The sequence below is a fragment of the Danio rerio genome, chromosome 3, assembly GCF_049306965.1.
Source record: "Danio rerio strain Tuebingen ecotype United States chromosome 3, GRCz12tu, whole genome shotgun sequence".
In the NCBI taxonomy this organism is placed as follows: Eukaryota; Metazoa; Chordata; class Actinopteri; order Cypriniformes; family Danionidae; genus Danio; species Danio rerio.
Genome location: NC_133178.1, coordinates 17,538,086 through 17,555,000, shown reverse-complemented (window position 1 = coordinate 17,555,000; position 16,915 = coordinate 17,538,086). Strand labels below are relative to the sequence as shown.

Genomic DNA, 16,915 nt, shown 5'->3' with positions numbered 1-16,915 from the left:
GAAATGCAGAACAGCTTTCTTTATAACTCCAATGGTTTCACCTCATAGATGAAAAGTTAAAGAAACTGGCTTAAAAACGACAGAAAAGGAGGCATGTACATATTTTTGAAAACAATGGGAATGAGCAATATGTGTGTAGGGGATCAACTCTTCAGCAATTCTAAAGAGATTGACGTCATTCTTAGCCAGTGACGTCGCGTTCTAAACATTCCATCTGCATTCTTATAAAGCTGAACAGTTCTCTCTCAGCTTTGTCAGTTTTCTCCCTGCTGCGGCTGTTTTTACTTGATCAAGGTGAGCTCAATATTCCAAACATTCCAAAGTTCCAAATTCACGAAATCCGTTTCGCGAAGCTTCACTCGGGCCCGTTTGTCTTCCTCGCGTTGTCTTCCTCGCGTAATTATTAGTATAATTTTGTTTAAAAATATACCTTCGTAAGAAGCTGTTGAGATATTGCATCAAATACAATAGCATACTCATTTGGAGTAACTAAAAAACCAAATGTATCTAAATATTCACTGTAAGTCAATAAATTACCATTTAAATTTAAAAGATAACTAATACTATATCATACCAATTATGGAAGATGAGAGATATTCCAAATAATAGACTTGTTAGGAGAAAAGTGTGCTTAAATACCAGCATCCATGCCAATAAAGATTGTTATTGAAATCTAGCTACTTTACCATGTCATTTTATAAGAAACTTTTTATTTGGTTCAAATCAAGATATAAAAAACACTTTACTGCCATCCAGTGGAATAAAATAAAATCTTCAGGAAAAAAAAAACGTGGACTAACCAAATCATAAATAAAATAAAAACTTAAAATGCAATCAACAAAAATATTCAATATTCTATATGTATCGTCAAATTAGGAGGGTTTTCTTGAAAATGAAACCATAATTATCAATCTACTCCAATGAACGTGACCAGGGCACTCTTCTGAACTCCTCTGTGTACACGGCAGGTGTTAAACGATAATTATTTATATTATTCATTACATTTCCCATTGATTGTATTTTATTAACGTCTACCCCTACCCCAATCATAAACCCAACTGTCACAGTAATGTAAAAACAGTATTGCATCTAGTATTATTTATGTAATATATTACATTTCCCAATAAATTGTATTTAATTAACGCCTTCCCCCACACCAATCCAAACGTCACAGTACTGTGAAAATATGAATTATTGTTATACAGTGTCATAAAAATGATGCTATAATGCAGCTGTATCTAGACTTTACCCTAGAATATTTGACGTTTGGAAGATGATCAGAAAGACGACGAGTAGATGATGATGGAATTTAGAGAGAGAGAGAGAGAGAGAGAGAGAGAGAGAGAGAGAGATTACAACAAAGTTATACGTGTAATAAATTAATATAACCTTATCTGAAAAATGATACTGGTGTGATTGAAAAGGGAGAGGTCTCCACCAGATCTCCACACTTACGTGCCACTTTAAAAGAGTTTCTTCGACTGCTTGGAGGGCTTTGAAGGCAGCAGGGGTCACTTTTCTTTAAACGAATAACAGATAATTAATCTAAAATATATACGTGACGCAATTGTTTTAGCAGCCCGTGGACACAACAGCAGAACTGACATCATAACGCGGTATTACAGATTAATGAGATCACAGGTGTGATTTATTTTCAACCGCTTTCGAAAGCGTCTCAGCCAATCAGCATCAAGAAATGGACGCCTAACCCTCTCATAAAATACAAGTATATTTTTCTTGTTGCTAAATCGAAGTTAAAGTTTATCGAGTATGTTTATGGCAAGCCGTGTTGACCGGTTTGACATTTAATTAATAACCCGTTCTAACTGTTTTAATTTTGTTAGTATTCTTTTTAGATATCTTAGTACTTATTAATTAGATACCAGTGCCTATTCTTTAGATACCGTTAGACACTAGTGCTTATTAAAAATAAACTAGTGCTTACTCATTAGACACTAGTTCTTTTTATTAGATAATAGTACTTGTTTTAATAGTGACTAGTAACCAGGGCTTGGAGCGAAGCAGTGGCGCAGTAGGTGGTGCTGTTGGCTCACAACAAGAAGGTCGCTGGGTCTAGTTCGAGCCTCGGCTCAGTTGGCGTTCCTGTGTGGAGTTTGCATGTTCTCCCTGGTTTGCTTGGGTTTCCTCCGGGTGTTCCGGTTTCCCCCACAGTCAAAAGACATGCGGTACAGGTGAATTGGGTAGGATAAACTGTCCTGAACCAATTAATTAGGACCTGAACACCACGTGGTATTTACAGGCAGGTGTGTTTGATGTGGGTTGCAACTGAAATCTGCAGGAATTGCTCTTCAGGAACAGGGTTGGCCACCCCTGCACTAGTATCTAAAGAATACAGCACTAGTATCTAATGCAAGGATTTCAAACTCAGTTCCTGGAAGGCCGCAGTCTTGCACAGTGTAGTTCCAACCCTTCTCCAACACACTTAAGCTGCGGTCACACTGGGCTTTTTCTCCCATAGACTACCATTCATACGCCTGTGAATGCGTCAGACCGTAAACACGCGAGAGATTTGACATGCATCACGTTTCGCAGGTTGCTGCGGTGCAAAGTTCAAGCTTGGTGAACTCTGACCTGCGAAATCACATTATTGGACAGCGTGAGACCAATCGAAAATCAAAACATGACATCTCTGGGCAGAAATTTAATAGTGCAATCGCTCGCTTTTTAAAATGTCTAATAAACTTGTTTAGTCCCGCCCCTTTTTGGAGCACCGCACAACAGAATATCGCATGCTCAAACTCTAATGTGACCGCAGCTGTACCTGTAGGTTTCAAACAAGCCTGAAGGAATCAATTAGTTTGATCAGGTCTGTTTAATTAGGGTTGGAACTAAACTGTGCAGGGCTGCGACCCTCCAGGAATTGAGTTTGACATTCCTGATGTAATGAATAAGTACTAGTACTTAATGAGCACTATACTACTTTAAAATAAATACAAGTAACACGAAAATAGATACTAGTACAGACTATAGAATAGGTGGGCTTGCCATGTTTGATAAATTACACCGTGACTCAATGAAAATATTAATTCTACACTTAAAAAAAACAAAAAACAACAACAAATAAATTATTTTAATAAATAAAAATCAACTTCACCAAACATGTATCGAGTAAAAATTATGCATAGTTTATTTTATTAATAAATATAATTAACTTGATGGAATGAATACATTCAATTATATTTTTATTACCATCAAAAATCAAGATATATTCTCAGAAACAAGACCAAGATACTGTTTTCAGTCAATACCACAGAGTAACAAATAAGGTCCATTAAGAGAAGCTCCACTGTTTTGCATTTAACAATTTAAGAGAAACAGGCTAGATTGTAAATGGAAAGAAATGACGCAAGGCAACATTCATGAACAGAAATAAAACACAGAGCATTTGATATGTGGTTCTTCAGTAGATACCTTGTAGAAACGAATTAGAAGGAAATAATACTTCATCCACGTACATAACTGCATTTATTGCTTGTTTAGTTGGTGTAGTGTGAGTGCACGTTGATTTAAAATACTCAAAGATATTAAAGGGTTAGTTCACACAATTAGTTATTCAGTAGAGCATTCACAAGAAGAGTTTTAGCTGAAACTGTGGTCCTTAGGGATTCATAAAATACAAGTCAATGGTCATCGGCACTTATAGAGTCAAAAAGACACATACAGGAATAACACAGTAAATACAATATTTACAAAACTGCAACATTATAACTTTCAACATCACCTTTATTTAAAAATAGTCATGTGATCAGGAGCTTATTTACTGATTTATTGACTTTCATTTTATGAACAATTGAGGAGCACAGCTCAACTAAAAATCTGCTTTTAGAAAAGAAAACCATCGCCCATATCATTGACAGCCAGTGGATGAGTAAATGAACAGCATATGTACATGTTTGTGTGAACTATCCCTTTAATACAGTGTTTTTCTTTTAAACAAACACATAATAAACTAGTCGATCAGTATCTGGGCAGCTCCTTACCACTTTATACTCAGTCCATTGGCGGTTTTTTCAACAGCGTGATACTGTGTGTGCAATAGCTGTCGGGCTTTCTCCTCTCCCACGCTCTCTAACCAGCTCTGATAGAGTTCAGCCACTTGTGAGTCGTCCTCTGGCACTGAGGGATGTTCACTGCGGTAAACCTCCTCCACCTGTTGAAGTAACTCTTTGTTGGACTGATCTGCAGAAGGCTTGAGCTGCCCGCCGCCATTCAGACATCCTGATAAAACAAACAAAACGCCACTTAACATTCATGCATTATGCAAATTTACAACGGACAGTCTCTTATGATCATGCAAATTCAACATGTTTTACATGCTCTCAGGATGGAAAAGATTCAGTTGGCAATGACACAAAAGCCAAACTATATTATTTTATATTATATACTGATGAGGTTATTTTTAAATCCTCGTATGACATATCCCTTATGTACTGTTGGCAATGTTTTCATCCATTCTGGTGTGATCAACCTTAGTCCAAATCAAACCTACTAAATTGTTAAGAAAATTTACAGGATTTTAACTATTTAATTGCCAAATTCATAAATGATGTCATTGATTTGGTAAAATAAACACAAAATAACGTATTTTCAATATAAAAAGTAATTGTGGACTGGATTTGTTTTACCTGTATCAACCACGTGCGTAGAGTAATGATATTTGCCCTGCGTGCTTTTTAAAGAAACTTCATTGGTGCATTAATCTTGTCAATACTACTGGTCAAAAAGGTCATGATTTGCACTGATCAAATAATTGCATTGTACTGTTTTTATTTTTACATTCTTCGGGTGATACAAAAACACAATCATTTTGGCACAATGCCTTCCTCAGTGTCTGACACAATCCTCTCACTCCACCCTTTTATCCCATGATCAAATTCATTGTGTATTAATAGGGTATTTGCCGAACCATGCTAATAGGACTTTTAATTTGCCAGGGTTAAGCGCTTCCGGTGAACTGTATGCCAATGCAAAAACCAGCGCATTTAAGGCCTTTTTTCTTTAAAAATCAGCGATCTCCACTAGCTGAGTGATATCCGATATAAAGTGGGTCTCAGATTGTACAAGAAGCACTGCAATAAATTATTTTCCCCCGCCATGTCTTTATAATATGAGCCTTTATTTTACCCCAGTAAATTCAATGGAGCTTCTGAGCTAGCCTGCTGATTCTGACGGGCTTGTGCGAGCAGACGGCTTTGTGTCTCATTTTACGCTTGAACAACTAAATGAATGCCAAAGTTTATTTAACTAAATGTATTTTAATGACATCAGAACATCAATGCTGTAAAGGGAACCGTATAAAATGGAAAGTTCACAATAACAGGTCACTGGACGTTTATCAGTATGGGAAAAACACTAGCTCGGTATTTACCCTATTAGACGGCCACTGGATGAATAAAAAAACAATATAATTTTCATTTCATTAATTCACGATTAACCACAAAAGGACTATTATTACTATTCACAGAAAAATAGCATATCTATTATCATCATTTGTTTTTGTCTACATCAATATAATGAAAACCCGACAGTCCAAAACATAAAAAAATACATTTCACAGCCACTTGATGATTAAAGACAATTTCACCTTTACCTCAACACACATAACTAACCACACAAGAAATATTTACCCTCACCTTCAAAAACATCATTTCACAGGAGAATAGCATATTAACACACTGCTCTAGTTTCAAATTAAAGTTGCATTACACAATAAAAAAAACCACAAAAAGAAGTTTTGAGATTTCCTACCTGAAGGACACGCCATTACTTCGACAAAGTGGTACGGTGATTTTCCTCGCTTCAGCTTCTGCACCAGGTTCTGAATGTTCCTAAAGCCGTAGACAGCAGCGAACTTCAGCAGAACTTGACCATCCTTCTCTAGAGTCACTTCCTGGAAGTCCTTATTTCTATGTGAATATATAAAAAAGAGAGACACAAAGATCTCTTACACAAAAGTGCTGAGCAGCTTCCAAGATACTTGTCCAATAAACCATAAAAAAGCACTATGCAAATTCAGGAGGTTTTGTTAAACAAATTAAAATGTATGTGTCTGTAAATAAATAGTTTTATAGTTTTTTATTTTTGGAGTGAAATTTTCAACTTCTCCTCTGACCTCGCCCCTGATCCAGCAATCGCTGTTTCTGGTTGGTCTGACTCACTTCGTGGGTTTAGTCATCAAATTAAAAAAGCTGTCCAATATGGTGATAGCTAAAAAATATTCTTTGTTTGTGGAAAAGGGCATCGAAACCACTTTTAATTCATGGCTTTCAGAATTCTCTAGCACTTTACATTTAGAGTGACTTAGACGCAATCTATCTGATAACATTGCTGGCTTTGAAGCCACGTCGAAACCCTTTATTATTTATTTGTCAAATGCCAAGGATAACAGTTTAAAGGTACATATCCGTGTCATTGTCTGCAAGATTGCCATATTGCCTGTGACCACTGGCCTAGATATACAATTTTAACATTGTTGACACATTTATAATACTGGAGGAACAGACGTAATAATGGTTTTAAAATCTTTTTTTCTGTCTTTTTTTTTGTTTTGTTTTTTGTTTGCTTTTTATTTTTTATTTTTTTGCTTTATGTGTTGCTTTAAAAAATATAGAATATATATATATATATATATATATATATATATATATATATATATAGAATAAAAAAAAGTTTAATGATTTATTTTTAATGTGATATTTATGGAAATTTTAAATCTTAAATGGTAAAACATTCGTTCTGTCAAATGCTAAACCAAATGCTTTAATGTGTAAGAAATAATTGTCATATTTATTTACATTTGGTTATTTTTTTTTATTTATTTGGTTATTTTTTTAATGCCATATCAGTACTAATGTTGATGGGAATATTTTAAATCAAAAAGGGTAATAAAAAAAAGAACAAAAAAAGATATTCAAGGCAGCATGGGGGCGCAGTGGGTAGCACAATCGCACAGGGTGCTGGTTCGAGCCCCGGCTAGGTCAGTTGGTGTTTCTGTGGAGTTTGCATGTTCTCCCCGAGTTTGTGTGGGTTTGCCTCTAGGTGCTCTGGTTTCCCCCACAAGTAAAAAACATGTGTGGTACAGGTGAATTGAATAAGCTAAAACGTGTATGTGTGTATGGATGCGTGTATGGACGTTTTCCAGTGATGTGTTGCAGCTGGAAGGGCATCCGCTGTGTAAAACAGATGCTGGATAAAGTGGTGGTTTATTCTGCTGGGGCGAACCCAGATTAATAAAGGGACTAAGCCCAAAAAAAATGAATGAATGAATGAAAAAGCTATACAAGTGATAAGCAATGCATTTACTGCAGGTATTCCTTCTGTCACATGCTTTAATGAGTATTGATTAACTGCCATATATATTATATTTTGCTCATATATTTCTTGCATTAGAAATACATAAGCATGAAGCATATTTATAATACATACTTCATAGTCTTGTAAGTGAGCTCATCAACGTCGACACCAAACAGTTGTTTGGCAGCATGTTTGTAGATGTGATGAAGATACCCGCCAGATCCGCTTCCTGCGTGGCCCAGCAGCTCCTCACCACACACATTACTAAACCTAAAACACACATTCGCATCACAAAACTCACCAGACGACTCCATTTCATAATGTATAGCTCAATTAGACTGTGAAGAGATGCAGAACGCACATAGTGTCTAAAGGTGCCGGCTGAACATCCCTCAAGGACACCTTCTCCTCTTCCAGCATCTTCAAAACTTCCCCTGTCAATCAGAAAAAATCCAGAGACATTCTAATAGTCATAATGGTTGACTTTAGTTTGTCTTTTTGAGGCATGGTTCACACCAGAATAAACATTTGCTGCTCCATGCTCACAGATAATCAAATATGTAGGAGATTTGTTTTTTATCAGTAAAACATTAAAGAAGATTTTTGGCGATTATTGCTGACCATGAAATGAATTAATGCCAGATCCACACAGAATCTGCTCCCACAGGCATACATAAAACAGAGAGTTCTTATTTATTTACTTATGCAAATGTGAGCTAAATGTGATTTTAAATGTAGATTCTATCTGGCCCTGGTCAATAGTAACCATCACTATATTAATCTGAAAGACATACAAAGGCAAAACAAAAAATATACCCATGGTTCTTAATGAAACATTTAAGTATTCAGACAAAACAATAACTCTGTCCAAATATTTGAACGTTATATTTAGCATTATAACCTGTAATTCACAGCCTTGACAAATGGTCCTGAGTGGCGTCTGATTTCTGCACTAGCCATCAGTTACAACCGGTTTATTTTAGATTACTGGATTAACCAGTTCTCTCTGTCAGCAAAGATCTGCAAGTTACTGTATTTAATCTGTATTTAAACAGACAAACCACAACCCTGTAATGATTACAAGTAAAGGTGCGGTCATACTATTGATCCCTATTGCCTTCTATTCATATACATGTGAATGTACTAGACTGTAAATAAAAGCTTGCATGTAATGATTGTGTTTCACTGCAGAAATTGAATGTCGGTAGTCACTAATTTCATTTTAGAAATAGAGAAGGACCGCAGATTACAGAACAAATAAAAAAGCCCCGACATTTTCAATGTCTTTAGAGGGACTAAATTAGCAGCTGATATTGGGGGGTGAACTGTCGCTTTAACGTGATTAGATTCACTCACCTGAAGTGATGACACAGTCCACCTCTCTGGTCTCGTGCTCACTGAGATAGAAGTCTGGTCTGGAAGCCTCTAGTTTTTTGTCATAGCAGGGCATCACAGTTACGTGGTAAATCATCTGTGGTGAAACACCCTATTATAACAAAAGATGGAGAATAAAGGTCTCATACCTCATCTGACATAGCAAAGCTTCAATATATCCTACTTTGAAATGAATATCGACATCAGAAATGTCATTTAAATATAAAGAAGTAAAAAAAAAAATAGTTATTTAGTTAAGTGTATATATACACAGTTATCAGTTAGATAACAGAGATAAAAATATTATCCCTCCTGTGAAATGTTTGTTCTTTTTCAAATATTTCCTACATTTACTAAAAACATATTTTTTAAACATAATGGTTTTAATAACTATTTTGTAATAACTAATTTATTTTGTCTTTTCTATTTAAAGGCAAAACTAGTTTACTTATTTTAACTAGACAAGTTAATTAGGCATGTCAATGGACAACAGTGGTTTGTTCTGTAGCCAATTGAGAAATTAAATATATTAATATTGACCTTAGCATATACTTATTAGATTTTTTATTCATGTTACAGGAGGGCGAACAAGTTTGTCTTCAACTGTATGTCTATAGAAACATGTATGTATGAGTGTGTGTATGCATATGAAGTGGAAGTCAGAATTATTATTATTATATTATCAGAATTTTATGTTTTAGAATAGAATATATAATATTCTCTATAATATTTGTACAGGAAACACAAGCCCTATATGTGCTGTTTACATATATTTGAATTATTTAGAAAGTGAGTGCATGTTTTTACTAAAACTGATATTGATTTTTTTTATGCGTGTGCGAGTAAAACAATACAATTTGCGCAAAAAAATGATGGGGTTTTTCTATAAAGAAGTTTTTTACCACACCGTTTAGAGCATTATTCTGGGCGTTTTACATTATAATTAACGTGGTTCAAGCGATGGATCTGCGAGAGAAACTACGGGTTTTGGGAAACACTAGTCACTACATCGTTCTTTTCCCAAACAATGCATAGTACTATGTTAGTTAAGCTGCGAGTTACGTCGTTGTTTGGGAAATGCACACCTGGCTAGTTAACCTAATTAACTGTATGTATTAAGCTGTATAGAAGTGTCTTGAAAAATATCTAGTCAAATATTATTTACTGTCATCATGGCAAATATAAAATACGTCAGTTATTAGAAATGAGTTATTAAAACTAATATGATTAGAAATGTGTTGAAGAAATCTTGTCTCTGTTAACCAGAAAATGGGGAAAAATCAAAACAGGGGGGCTAATAAATCAGATGGCTTAATAATTCTGACTTTAACTGTATATAACATCTTTGACAAATATTTGAAATAACAACATCAATTTCCTTTCAAAATCAATTAATCATTTAAATAAAAACAATGCTGTTTATGTTAATATTAAATCAAGTGAATCCAACATCGAACATGTGAGTATGCACTATTAAGTGAAAACATTAAAAAAATAAATAAATAAATAAAATATATATATATATATATATATATATATATATATATATATATATATATATATATATATATATATATATATCACTCACTGTTAACTTAAGTAAAAGATTTGTGAAGATCGCATGCCACTGTGTTTACTTTAGTAATGTCAATATTCAATGCAAATAGAGGAGTGCATCATTGGTCTTTTCTGGAGTTCTAGTGAAAGCTGACAAACAAAAACTTTACCATACAAAATGTCAAAGCCCTATGCAAACTTTACAATTAGTACAAATAAGAGCAACAACACAAGTAAGTCATAAAAAAACATTTATATTAAGAACAAACTAAGTCTTGCATAACATTCAAATCAGGCTCAGAAAATATTTCGACATGTTTTTTAATTGAGTATGGCACAAGGCATTTTGGGCAGGGCTTCTGTCTCTGAACAGAAACTCAATAACTATATGACGGTAATAGTTTAATTAAGGTGTTTCCATATCTGTACTGCACTTCAATAATGCCACTAAAGTAGGCATACTCCACTAAGTTCAATTATGTCTTTAGTCAGATTGACGTCATCAAAAATCTCTGTTTGCATGGTAGACTCTTAATCAGAGTATTGCCTTAATCATTTTAAAATCGAAATATTGTTGTCCATGTAAACATCCTCATCGTTTAATACCTTCTGAGATGCAAAATATCCTTTGACTAGAGAGCCCATGATCTGCTGGGGCGAGCGGGTTGTGCTGATGTATGGCAGGATGAATTCTCCATGAGTCTTCTCAGCATAGCAAATCCACCCTGAGCAAAACATTAAGGGGTTATTTACAGTTGACGTCAGAATTATTAGCTCCCTTTGATTTTTTTTTCTTTTTTAAATATTTCCTAAATGATGTTTAACAGAGCAAGGAAATTTAATATTTAATATAATATTTTTTCTTCTAAAGAAAGTCCTATTTGTTTTATTTTTGCCAGAATGAAAGCAGTTTTTAATTTTTAAACACCATTTTAAGGTCAAAATTAGTGCTCACTTAAAGCTATATTTTTTTATCGATAATCTACAGAACAAACCATCATTATACAATAACTTGCCTAATTACCCTAACCTGCCTAGTTAACCTAATTAACACAGTTACGCTTTTAAATGTCACTTTGAGCTGTATAGAAGTGTCTTGAAAAATATCTAGTCAAATATTATTTATTGTCATCATGGCAAAGATAAAATAAATCAGTTATTAGAAATGAGTTATTAAAACATATATGTTTAGAAATGTGTTGAACAAATCTGCTCTCCATTAAACAGAAATTTGAGAATAAAATAAACAGACGGCTAATAGTTCTGACTTCAACTGTAATTGTAATCCATGTTAGAACTTTCATAAGACACTTTACGGTGAATATCTAAAGCAATAACAAGCAGATGACTCTTTCATAACAGACTCTTTAAATCACCATTAATTTTAAATGAAGCACCTTAGTAATTCACAGGCCCAGCATTATAAAGCGCCATGAAAGTCCTTACTGTACTTAACATTTTACTTACACTTAACATTTACATTAAATATGTCTGAGTAATGATGATGTTTTGAATCTGTCATTTTCCAAAAATTGAAAAATTTGCTGCCGAGTGTGACACGGCTGGAATGAGAATCAGCACCTCCAAGTCCGAGGCGATGGTGCTCCACCAGAAAAGGGTGGTTTGCCATCTCCAGGTTGGAAGAAAGACCTTACCCCAGGTGGAGGAGTTCAAGTATCTCTGGGTTTTGTTCACGAGTGAGGGAAGGATGGAAAGTGAGATTGCCAGGCAGATAAGTGCAGTGGCAGCAGTAATGTGGTTGATGTGTCTGTCTGTTGGGGTAAAGAAGGATCTGAGCCAAAAGGCAAAGCTCTCGATTTACCGGTCAATCTACATTCCTACTCTCACCAATGGTCATGACTGAAAGGACAAGATCTCGGATACAAGAAGCTGACATGAGTTTCCGTGACAGGGTGCAGCCTTATAGACAAGGTGAGGAGCTTTATCACCCGGGAGGAGCTCGGTTCTCCTAAGACTGCTGCCCCCGCAAACCGGCCCCAGAAAAGTGGTAGAAAATGGATGAATGAAATAAAATGTGGTTTTTAATCCCTCACGTTGAAAAATTTAATCACATTTGTTGGATTTAATACTAGTAATGTTCTGAAATATTGAATTAAATGTCCACTATTTATCACCATTTGTTCTTGTACACGAATAACATTTCTAGCTTTTGTCGTTCTTATTTTGACAGCAGCACAACTGTTGAAGTAACAAAGTAAACAATTTTCATTTCACATTTAATTCCAGCTTTTTTCTGTTTTAAGTGCTTTCCAGGCCTTGAATGCACATGTCTGAAATTCAAGTACTTTCAAAAAGCATGGGAACCTGAGATGAGGCTACCTGGACATGCAGACGCCAACATCGGTAAAGCCTTCTTGTCTGCTTCCCTCTGACTGAATCGCTGTAGAAACTCCCTCTGGCTCTCAATCAAACTGAAGGAGCGACTGAAGGCTGTGTCAAACACATGATGCACACCTGAAAGACCAGAATGACACTTGCATGATCTCAACTTACAGAGGAAGAAAAAGGAACAGAAGAATAATAGAAACTTCAACCACATACTTAGGGCTTCTGACTTGAGTCTTACAATTCAGAACTTTTTATTCATAAGATTTTTGTTTACATTCTTTCTCTAAATTCAGACTATCCAGTTTGCAAATTTTCAGACTTTTTCTTTCCCTCAATACCATGAACTTACATTTATAATTTGTTTTTTTTTACCTAAGTATTCCGAATGCACTTTTTTATGTGTTTCAAAATTCTCTGTGATTTACACAAATTTTTAAGGGCATACTCTTACTATGCATAGTTGCCTTAAATCGTGCTGAAGCATGCTTGCCCCCCCTCACCCCACAGTCTGCACTAACACTGCTTCCAAACCTGAGCATGCTTTCATCATCAATGATGCGACGGTTCAGTTTAACAAGCACCGCACCACCGCCCGACCAAACCCGAGTACGGCTCAGATAGTGTGAGTGCACCCTAAGATTATAAATGACACACCTTGCCTTTTTAAAGTCTGTAATCTCTGTTTTGTAATACAAAAGTTATTTGAGAACTCTAAGAATTCGGACTTCTCTCTTTTAGCCAGAATAGTAAGTTCTAAACAGAATTGTACGATATTAACTATGAGCTGATCAGAAATATAAAAATCAGAAAAAAAATACCAAGATATAAACTCAGAATGGCAATAAATAAATAAATAAATAAATTGTAAGATAGGGATGCTCTGATCGGGACTTTTGCAGCTGATACTGACTCCCGATTCCTTGTCATGGTGATCGGCCGATACGGAGTACCGATTCTGATTCTTCAAGCATTATATATCTTTGCCATTGCATAAGCACAATCACCCTTTAAGTATGAGACCTCGCCTTACCTAAGATAATAAAGTAAGGATGTTGCATACATGTAATGGTCAGCAGCAGCTTTACAACAAGAAAAAACATAAAACAAATAAAACATGGTAAGAAAAATGTGAAAACATTGCTCATATGTTGTAGCGGTGCTGATTAGGGATCGGTACTGAAACTCTGTACTTTCTAAGCATTGGTGCTACATTATAAAAGACAGAATTATCGATAAGCTCCTAAGGTAACGATTCTGCTATCGGTATTGGAGAATTTTTGCTAAATAAACGTTACTTACAGAAGCATAATTTAACTGACCAACCTTTTCTAATTTGCGGTATTTGATTTTCGTCTGCACAGTTGGCAGTCTCACATGAGAAATGCTCGTGTTTCCAGTTCGTCAAGTTTAAAAGCTTTCACAGTTCTCTGCTGTGCTCACACACTCAGCGGAGGCTCGTGTTGAGCACACACAGAGCTCGCGACAGACTCGCGCACACACACACACAGTTCGTAAGCTTGCGGAGTGAACCAAATGGGCTGTATTTTCTGAGTGGACAGTGACAATGCCCACTGCAACAAACGCAACAAGTTGTTTTCTTGTATACGCCGAAACGCAAACAATCTGGCTAAGTGAAAGTATCCTTCAAAAGTGCATTAACTGCAATGAAAATCAATGAAAAGTTTGGACTGCCTAGCTACTAACGGTAACATTGCATTATTCACATTGTTATGCCAGCAGTCAATCACCTAAATTATTATCATTTTAATAGTTAAATAAACACACAGTTTCAGTCAGTTACAATGAAAACTGAGTCATTTTCCTTCATTTTCCAATCATTCTACATTCTTTTACAGGAAAATATTTATTCATTTGTTTTTACAATTATTGGTTTCATTTTACTTTACATTAAAAACGTAATAATAAAATAAAGTGTTGTTAATTCTGTTCCTTTTGTTTTTTTCATAAAAAAAAAAAAAAAAAAAAAACATTGCAAAAAATACCAATAAGAGAACTGTTAAAGTACCAAACCGGTAAGTGGTATCGATAAAAGTAGTAATACCATTAAAACCTTAATGATACCCATCCCTAGTGCTGATGCAGAACCCGGGCATGCACGTGCATCTTCCTCTGCTTGTAAACTTGTAAACAACCACTTGCGAGCAGTTCATGAGATCGGCCAGATCAGCAAGTAACGATCAAGTTGTGAAATGTGAATATCGGCCAATCAGCCAATCGATCGGACCATCCCTATTGTAAAATTATATTTTTAATTCTGTGGCCAGAAATAAAGTCTCCCATAGGATGATGGCTGTTCATATAAACTACAGACTCAAACTCACCCAAATGTTTCAGGAAGCTGGTGAGCTTACGAGCCACTTCACTGCTGCCAATACCATAGTGTGCAGCAAGAGAAGCTCTGGACTGAGGCGATACAGACACCACCACCACCTTCTGCTCAGTACTGCTAACCTGCTGCTGACAGACACGAGCATGTTTTAGATGAATTATTCTACTGGGACAAAAACTGTAGCTAAATACCTGAAACGAGCACCTTATTATGACGTAGCACGCGGTACAGTTCCTCGTGACTCTGTTGTGTGATAAGGACACTTTCAGCAGATGTGATGCAGCCACTGCAAGCCAGACAGTCATTCAGAGTAATTTTTGCTTTCTCCAACTTTTGTCTTTGGCCATCCTGGGAACCAAGCATTTATTTAATATGCCCATCATCTCTTGTCAAATGCTGGCTCAAAACAAAAGTCACATTAATCAAAACTCACCTGATGGACCTGAAAATAACTGCCATCATCTTCTATCTGGATTTTCGCCACAGATCGACCCTGTTTCTTTTCCACTTTCACAGGTTTCACACATTCCTGTGATTCAGGGAAATTAAGTTACTTTTATTCAGCATAAGGGCATTAAATTGATTATAGGAGTAAGAAAGGGTATTAATAATTGTACAAATTATTGATATTTCAAATACATGTTTTTATTTTGCTGTCTTTTTCATTTGTCGAAGAATAAATAGAAGTGACACTGAAGGCTAAATTAGACTTTTTTTCAGAATTTTCTTCTCAAAATTATATTCAAAAAATTCATTTAAATACAGTATTTATGATCAACTAAATATGGCTTTAATTTGCACAAAACACAGGGTTTCTGCAGGTTTCAGGAGTCATATTTAGGACCTTTTGAAGACCATTATAAAGCAAATTTCAGACTTAAACAGGGCTGAACGCTAATGTTTTTTCCTAATGGCATGGTTAAGCCAATGAAAAAGATCTTAACTTGCCTTATCGAAAAAAATTTTAATTGAGTTATTTCTTAACCACATAGTTTAAAGGCATCATAACAAGCTAAATCTAGTAAATCATAGAAGAAAAAAAAAGATAATTAACTAAATTTAAGCGCAACAGTCTATGGAAAACTAAAAAATGTTATTGTACAGAAGACAGTTACAGTTTTTATTGAGTATCACTATTGATTGGTCGGCCCGATAGACACAGGAAAATTAAGACTTGTTTAAAATTATTTAAGACCTACAAAACAAAATTTCTTAAAGGCCTACAATTTTGTTTTTGAAATGTAAAACATTTAAAGACCCCACGAAAACTGTGAAATCATATCATTTAAGTAACTTAAACTATTAAAGTACTGTACTTACAGTGGCCAAAAATAACTTCACACTTCAGTGATAGTTAAAATGTATGACATTTTATGACATTTTAAAAATCAATAATGGCTTATTCGTTAACTTATTTGCTTTAAAGCTGTTTTCACTGTCTTTTTCAGAAATAAAACACTTAGTTTTATATACTGATACCTACTGCGATGTCATTTAATTATTTTAGTGTGTTTGAGTGCACTTATTAGGGCTACAGAGGGATAAATAGGGGTAAAGTTGGCTTTATGTTCGCGTATTCGGCTCCTCAATACATACATTCTTACAGTCATTGGTTACATTTAAGCTCACTAAGTTAGGTTTTTACTGTCATTTTCTGTATCTGACATTGCAAGACTTGACAAGAACGCTTATATACAAATTAACGTTACCCATATCCACAGTTAACGTTACATCAGTTTATATCATGATCATCTGACCGGTGCTTTTTTAAACCAACAAATACATTCAGCGGAGAACCAGTAAATGGTCTGAATTTATATAAATTTATCCGTTTATAATGTTATTATAGTCTGAAAAAACAACAAATCAACCTGAGAAGGAGTGATAAAATCATCCAGATCCGTGAGCTGAAGCACTCCGCTGAAATGCGACGCCATTGTTTTTAATGCTAGACGTTTTTCTCAGAGGTGG

At 35.1% G+C, this 16,915-nt stretch overlaps 1 protein-coding gene across 1 annotated transcript; it reads right to left on the bottom strand.

Moving 5' to 3' along the window:
• Nucleotides 1–3,186: 3,186 nt before the first annotated feature.
• narfl (nuclear prelamin A recognition factor-like) lies at nucleotides 3,187–16,907 on the bottom strand. The gene is made up of 11 exons (NM_001080991.2): nucleotides 16,816–16,907; nucleotides 15,378–15,473; nucleotides 15,149–15,292; nucleotides 14,937–15,069; nucleotides 12,586–12,720; nucleotides 10,852–10,970; nucleotides 8,671–8,800; nucleotides 7,676–7,748; nucleotides 7,447–7,584; nucleotides 5,770–5,927; nucleotides 3,187–4,239 (listed from the first exon to the last, which is right to left on the bottom strand). Exons 1-11 carry the CDS (start codon nucleotides 16,879–16,881, stop codon nucleotides 3,998–4,000), a joined length of 1,434 nt encoding a protein of 477 aa, NP_001074460.2. The 5' UTR covers nucleotides 16,882–16,907; the 3' UTR covers nucleotides 3,187–3,997.
• Nucleotides 16,908–16,915: the final 8 nt, after the last annotated feature.

Bases quoted from the DNA above. Each gene is read 5' to 3' on its own strand.
- narfl (NM_001080991.2), bottom strand. From the start codon at position 16,881: ATGGCGTCGCATTTCAGCGGAGTGCTTCAGCTCACGGATCTGGATGAT. The intron at 8,801-10,851 runs GTATTAAACGAT...TTGTTATAATAG, and splicing joins GATATTTTGCATCTCAGAAG to GGTGTTTCACCACAGATGAT. The intron at 7,585-7,675 runs GTGCGTTCTGCA...TGTGTGTTTTAG, and splicing joins CCGGCACCTTTAGACACTAT to GTTTAGTAATGTGTGTGGTG.